The following is a 6,803-nucleotide window of genomic DNA, read 5'->3' as shown; positions in this document are numbered from 1 at the left end:
TGAGCAAGTAATCAGGGAAGTTGTATTCTATGAACAATAATGCAGCAGCAGCATTGGAGGAAGACTTCTAAACAACCTGCGATGTGCAGATGACACAAACCTGCTTTCTGATAGTGAGGAGGATGTGAAACACTTGCTGATAAAGATCAAAGATATGAGTTTTTAGTATGAATTGCAACTTATTGTAAAGAAAACTAAAATTCTCACAACCGGACTAATAGGTAGCATCATGATCAATGGACAAAAGGTTGAAGTTGTTCAGGATTTTGTCTTGCTTGGATCCACAATCAATGCTCATGGAATCAGCAGTTAAGAGATCAAATGATGCATTGCATTGGGCATATCTGCTGCACAAGACCTCTTTAAAATGTTGAACAGCAGGGGAACTTACTTTGAGGAATAAGGTGTACCTGAGTCAAACAATGGTATTTTCAATAGCTTCATATGCCTGTGAAAGTTGGACACTGAATAAGGAAGAATGAAAAAAGAATCAATGTATTTGAGTTGTAGTGCTGGAGAAGAATGTTTAAAGTATCATTGGCCGCTAAAGGAACACACAAATCTGTTGTGGAAGAAGTAGGACCAGAGTGCTCCTTAGAGGCAAGGATGGCAAGACTTCGTCTTACATACTTTGGACATATTGTCAGCAGAGACCAGCCCTTGGAGAAGGACATCATGCTTGGTCAAGTGGAGGGGTAGGAAAAAAGAGGAAGGCAGTCACCAAGATGGGTTGACACAGTGGCTGCAACAATGGGCTCAGGCGCAGGAACGATTGAGAGGATGGTGCAAGGCCAGGAAGTGTTTCCTTCTCTTGTGCATAGGGTTGCTAGGAGTTGGGATGGACTCGATGGCATCCAACAACAACAACAACAACAACAACAACATGTACTAAGTAGTTGTAATGAAAATTGAGGCAACCCTCTGTGTGCAGATATGAACCCCAAGATCTCTTGTTTAATAAAACAAGAGCAAAAATCCAGAAAAGTCTGCAGTAGGCTATTGTGTCTTAAAAAGAAAAAAAGGAATGAATATATATATATATATATAGATAGATAGATAGATAGATAGATAGATAGATAGATAGATAGATAGATCTATATCTATATCTATATATATCTCCATAGTGTCTATGGGTGTGGAAATGCATAAAAAATCTCTAAATGTAGATGCAGAAGTAGATAATATGTTATTTTCCTATGAGGAGGGGAATTGAGGCAGAAAGATTAGTGAGAGAGAAACTTTCTACCTTAACCCAGAGTGTCTGAAGTTTGAACAATGTGAATTCATGACTTAGTCTCTTTTGGGGTATAAATATATCTTGTTAAGAAGGCCCTCGAGCAGATGGATGGACACAGGGACCACAAGAATGGGCTCAAGCTAAGAACAGTTGTGAGGATGGGCAGGACTGGACGGTGGTTGGTTCTGTTGGGCAGAGACAGGGTCGCTATGGATCAGAACCCTCACCCCCCCCCACTGTAGCTGTTTCACATGAAGTGATTTTTAAAATACTACTCAATGCAATTAATCCCACACTACAACTCCTATAACTTTTGACACCCACCAATATTTGAATAAATGTGATGCCCCAGAAAGGGAAAAAAAGAAAAAAGTTGTCTTGTGTTTTCAAATTGATTCTAACCCATGGCAGCTTCATGGGTAGGATACACAATTTTTAAATTATAAAAGTAATATATGTAAAAGATAAAAAATGGACAAAAAAGACTGCCCCCAAAGAACACTTACTTACTTCTTAAACACAAACTCTTATTCTGATGCATAGCTCTATTTCTGTATATAATATATTATATTATATACATACTGTGGTAGTTTTATAATTTCATGTCAACTTGAAGATATAAAAGTTTAGGAGTGGAGTCTAGCCTGTCACTCAGGTCACAGCCTGATGGTGTTTCCTTGTGGGTTGACCTTCTCATAAGGAGGGTCCTGGGAACCTCCCCTCTCTTTCTCTGCCTTCACCTTCCTGTTGAAGAGCCGCGCTATGACCTTTGAGAGCCCTGCGTGTGCCCACTGCCACTGGATCCACACAATCTTGCACCCACTGGCCGGTGATCATCCTGCATCTGCACCATTGCATGTGGCTGTGTGAGTCTGCAGAGGGATTTATGGACTAGTATCCGGCTTATGGACTACGTATGGACTTGATCTGGACTGGGCTGGGATGCTTTCTTGATATACAATTATCCCTTGATAAATAGATGGGTGTCTCTGGATTTGTTTGTCTAGTTAACCTAGTTAACTTGGATTTGTTTGTCTAGTTAACCTGGCCTAACATACATACCTTCTTTTTTGGGTAAATGTCATTAAAAATAGGGCATAGTTGGATGAGGTCGGGTCCCGCTCCCCGCTTCAGCGACCAGTGCCAGGGGCTCAAGGAAAGTGCTGGGGTCCCGGGGCGGGAAGTCGAGGAGACAGGTCCGGCATCCAGATAAAAGTTCCAAGATGCCGGGGCGGTCAAACTCAGGTTCCACTGGCTTCATCTCCTTCAGTGGCGTAGAATCTGCCCTCTCCTCCTTAAAAAACTTCCAGTCCTGTATCAGCTCCGGAATGGATGCCGCCTCTCACGTGGCTTTGGATCTTGTGGAGACTCAGACTGAAGTGAGTAGTGAATACAGTATGGACAAGGCGATGGTTGAGTTTGCTGTAATGGATCGGGAGCTAAAGGCTGTCCAGTCTGCAATAAATCATGTCAAAGAAGACCGTCCAGAAAATGTACCAGATTTAAAACTACTGGTGGAAAGGAAATTTGTGGCATTGCAGAATAAGAATTCTGAGGCAGACTTTCAAAATAATGAGAAGTTTGTGCAATACAAGCAACAGCTGAAAGAACTTAAGAAGCAGTATGGCCTTCCAGCAGACAGAGAGGCGGATGGGACAGAAGGAGTTGACGTAGATATGATTGTCACCCAAAGCCAGACCAACTTCATCTGCCCTGTCACACAGTTGAAAATGAAGAGGCCAGTAAAAAATAAAGTCTGCGGCCACACCTACGAAGAGGAGGCCATTGTCCGCATCGTGGACTCCAAGCGCCGGAGGACCAAGAAGGCCTGTTGCCCTAAGATCGGCTGCAGCCACACGGACGTGAGGATGTCAGACCTGGTCCGGGACGAGGCGCTCCGCAGGGCCATAGAGAGCCGCCACAAGAGGAGAAGCCGGTGTGTGGAGTAGGGACGGCCTCCTGTACACCAGCCGCCGCCGCCCCCCACGCCCTGCTCTCCTGCCACAGCTTCATGCCTCCCAGCCCTTGAGGACAGCCAGCAACTTTCTCCAAGTTTCCCAGCATAACAACAGAGTATTATAGCATTTATTTTTTAAGCGTTCTGTAATTTGAAATAAAGCTTTGACGATCTGTCAAAAAAAAATAGGGCATAGTTTAGGTCCTCTTTTGTATCCAGCTGTTTATACTTAGTATTATTATGAATATATTCCACAGCAATTGACGTTCTTCTGAATCATCATCCTTAATGGCTGCATGTTATTTTGTTGCAATAGATGCACATCATTTATTTAACCATTTCCTATTGTGAACTGCTAGATTGCTCCCAGTTTTTCCGCTGTTAAAAGCCTGACTACATCAAACACCTGCACAGGTATGGTTTCCTTAGGCTAGATTCTTGGGAGAGGAGTGAATGGCTTAAAGTGAACCTTCAGTTGTGAGAAGCTGGAGTCTTTGGAAAGGAGGCAGGGGTGGTGGCAGGCTGTGGGACAGAAAGTAGTAGCAGTCTTGAGGGTTGTGATCAAGGAGAGCCCCAGTGGAAGGAGAAACAATACAAACGGAGGGAAAAGGAGCCAGCAGGCTCTTGGCATCGCAGTTGGGTTTCTATGACTGCTGTTTGAAAGGGCGAGGGGAGCAGAGCACAGCTGTGAGGGCGCTGGAGAAGGTGAACACAAGCTTCAGCCTCGGTCTCCCAAGAGATCTCAGAAGTTCATGGAAGAAAGGCAGTTTTCTTAAGGATGTTAGTGTTTTGCAGTCTTTGAGGATCTGAAAAGGGAGGTGGTTGCCAGGCGCCGTCGACTCACAGTGGCCTGTGTACAACAGAAGCAAACACTGCCCGGCGGCGCCATCCTCACAATTGCTCCGGGATTTGAGCCCATTGTCACAGCCACGGTGGCGATTCACCTCACGGAGAGTCTTCCTTTTTTTTCAGCTGACCCTTGAAGCATGACGTCCTTCTGGGACCAGCCCGTCCTAATGACCTGTCCAACATAACGGAGACAAAGTCTCACTTCCAGGAGGTTTCTGGCTGTTCTTCTGTCAGCCTCCAGGGAGGTGCACACCCCGCATCCTCCGTTTCTCTGCATTTAAGGGCTCCCCTTGCGCTTAACGTACATGGGCCTCTGTAGGACGTCCAGATACTATGCAATGGGCTAGAAGAGTGTGATGTGGTCATTTGACATCTCTGTTTTAAAAGGGGTTGAGTTAGTTAATTGTGCCAACCTGGCCGATAATCACATGTGGGGCTAATTGAAAGGCGGAGGGATAAATGGGTGGTGAACCTCGCCTTTCTAGTTCTCGGGTCTCTTGCTTTGTGATGGTTGCACCAGGGTGCAGCTGCCTTAGCAGTTGCCTGCTTCAGCTTGCAAGATTGACTTCCTACAAGACAACCCCAAGGAGAAGCCACATGGACCTATCCCGATGCAGCCCTGGGTGCTGGAGCAGCCGCGTGGAGACCCCTGCTAGTGGTGAGATGCTTATTCGTTCACTGACTCAGCTTTCCTCCTGCAGTCGGCATCATTGCCTCTGTTTTATGAGGTGGAGGACTTTGTGGACTGGTGTTGGGTTCATGGGTTAATGTTGGACTTGTGGGCTTGGGCAGCATTGGGTTGGGATGTTTTCATGATGCACATTTTCTTTACATAAAACTCTCTTATACATGAGTTGCTGTGGATTTGTTTCTCTAAAGTACCTAGACTAATACAAGGGTCCAGATTGTCAGCCTTCTTGTGTCCTCAGTGAGGTTGGAGGGCAGGTAACCAGCGAGTGGACAGTGGCAGGTTAGTACAGAAAGTCCTAGAAGCAGCCCCTGGAATCCGAAGACCAAGATGGAGGGAGGCGTGGCTCAGCTGTCTCTTAGTGGCTAAGTGGACACAGCTGCGGCAGCTGTGAAATGGGGTTAACTAATTTTGCCTTGCTGGTTGCTGGAAGGGTTAAACTGGAGAATCTGTGTAAAGCACCCAGTATGGTACTCACATGGCTTTTTGTTATGGCGAGCATACATCTAACCAAACATGCCATCTGTTATGTATTGAATTGTGCTTCCCACAATACTGTAAATCCCATTTGGGAATGCATCAGTTTGGAGTGTGTCTTCAATCAATCTCGTTTGATAAAAACTGTAAGAGCCCCCAATAGAACAAAAGAAAAATGAAGGAAAGAAAGGAGATTATTCAATGAGCAAGGAAGGAAGCAGAGTTGGAGGAAGAAAGATGGCAAGCCACATGAAAATCGCGCAGGAGCAGTTCAGAAGAGACAAGGTCAGAGCTGACAGAATGCCCTTTCCTGAATTCAGACTGCCAGCCTCCTTACCTGGGAGAAAATAAATGCCTGCTGATTAAAGCGATCCGCTTGTGGCGTTTCTGTTATTGTGGTTGTGAGACGCTGAGCCTGCTGGGAATCGTGGCGCCCTCTTCACGACAGAAGGGACCGTTACTCAGTTCTGCAGCATCCTCACAGTCGGTCCTCTGTTGGAGCCACAGTGGCAGCCACGGTGTCCATCCGTCTCCTTGGAAGTCTCCCCCTTTTTCACTGACCCCCTACTTTACCAACGTGAAGCTTCCCCCCAAGGGTCGTCTCTTCCGGTAACATGTCCAGAGTACATTAGACGAAGTCTCCCCAAACTCGTATCGAAGGAGTTTTCTGACTGCACTTCTTGGAGACAGAGCTGTTCTTCTGAAGTCTATGATGCTTTCAGTGTTCCTTGCCAGCGCCATACTTCAAATGATTGATTCTTGCCCAGCCTTCCTTATTCAGTGTCCAACTTTCACATGCGTATGAGGTGACTGAAAATACCATGGCTTGGGTCAGGCTCACTTGAGTGCTCAGAGTAACATCTTTGCCTTTTCACACTTTAAAGAGGCCTTGTGCTGCAGAGTCACCCAATGCAATCCGTTGTTTGATTTCATGGCTGCTGCTTCTGTGAGCTTTGACCTGCCAACTGCAAGATCAGCCGTTTGAAACCACCAGCCACATCACGGGTGAAAGAGGAGGCTTTCTATTCCCGTAAAGAGTTACAGTCTTGGAAACACACAGAGGTAGTTCTGTCCTATAGGACTGCTGTCAAGCCAGCATTAACTTGATGGCAGTGAGCTTTGGGTTTTGAGAGTTTCCGTGCACAATGTCTGTGGATCCACGCAAAACGGAACCCTTAGCAATTTCAGTCTTTTCTCTGGTTTTCATTCTCTTGTCTGTTGGTTCAGTTGTGAGGATTTTGGTTTTCTTTACATCGAATTGCCATACATCAGTCCTTGAACTTTATCAGCAAGTGCTTCAAGTCCTCCTCACTTTCACCAAGCCAGGTAGTGTGGTCTGCATACTGCAGATTTTTAATAAACCTCCCTCTAGTCCTGACGCTGCATTCTGTCTTATAGAGTTGAGTTTCTCAGAGTATTTGCTCAGCATACAGATTAAATGAGTATTGAGGTAGTTGGTTTATCGTGCCAGCCTGGCAGATAAACACATGTGGGATTACTTGAAGAGCAGAGAGAGAAATGGCTCGGCGAGCCTCGTCTTTCTTGTCTCTCGCTCTTTGATCATCAGACCAGTGTGCGGCTGCCTTGCTTGTTCT

At 45.7% G+C, this 6,803-nt stretch overlaps 1 protein-coding gene across 1 annotated transcript; it reads left to right on the top strand.

The window, feature by feature from the left end:
- The first annotated feature begins 2,443 nt into the window (after positions 1-2,443).
- Positions 2,444-3,186, top strand: LOC101651845 (E3 SUMO-protein ligase NSE2-like). Its single transcript, XM_045289767.1, has one exon. The coding sequence runs from the start codon at positions 2,461-2,463 to the stop codon at positions 3,184-3,186; it is 726 nt and encodes a 241-aa protein (XP_045145702.1). The 5' UTR covers positions 2,444-2,460.
- The last annotated feature ends 3,617 nt before the right edge of the window (positions 3,187-6,803 follow it).

The sequence above is a fragment of the Echinops telfairi genome, unplaced genomic scaffold, assembly GCF_000313985.2.
Source record: "Echinops telfairi isolate 266 unplaced genomic scaffold, ASM31398v2 ScPeMD7_30;HRSCAF=105, whole genome shotgun sequence".
In the NCBI taxonomy this organism is placed as follows: Eukaryota; Metazoa; Chordata; class Mammalia; order Afrosoricida; family Tenrecidae; genus Echinops; species Echinops telfairi.
Note: the sequence above shows the minus strand (reverse complement) of the source record. Positions and strands in the feature narration are given on the sequence as shown.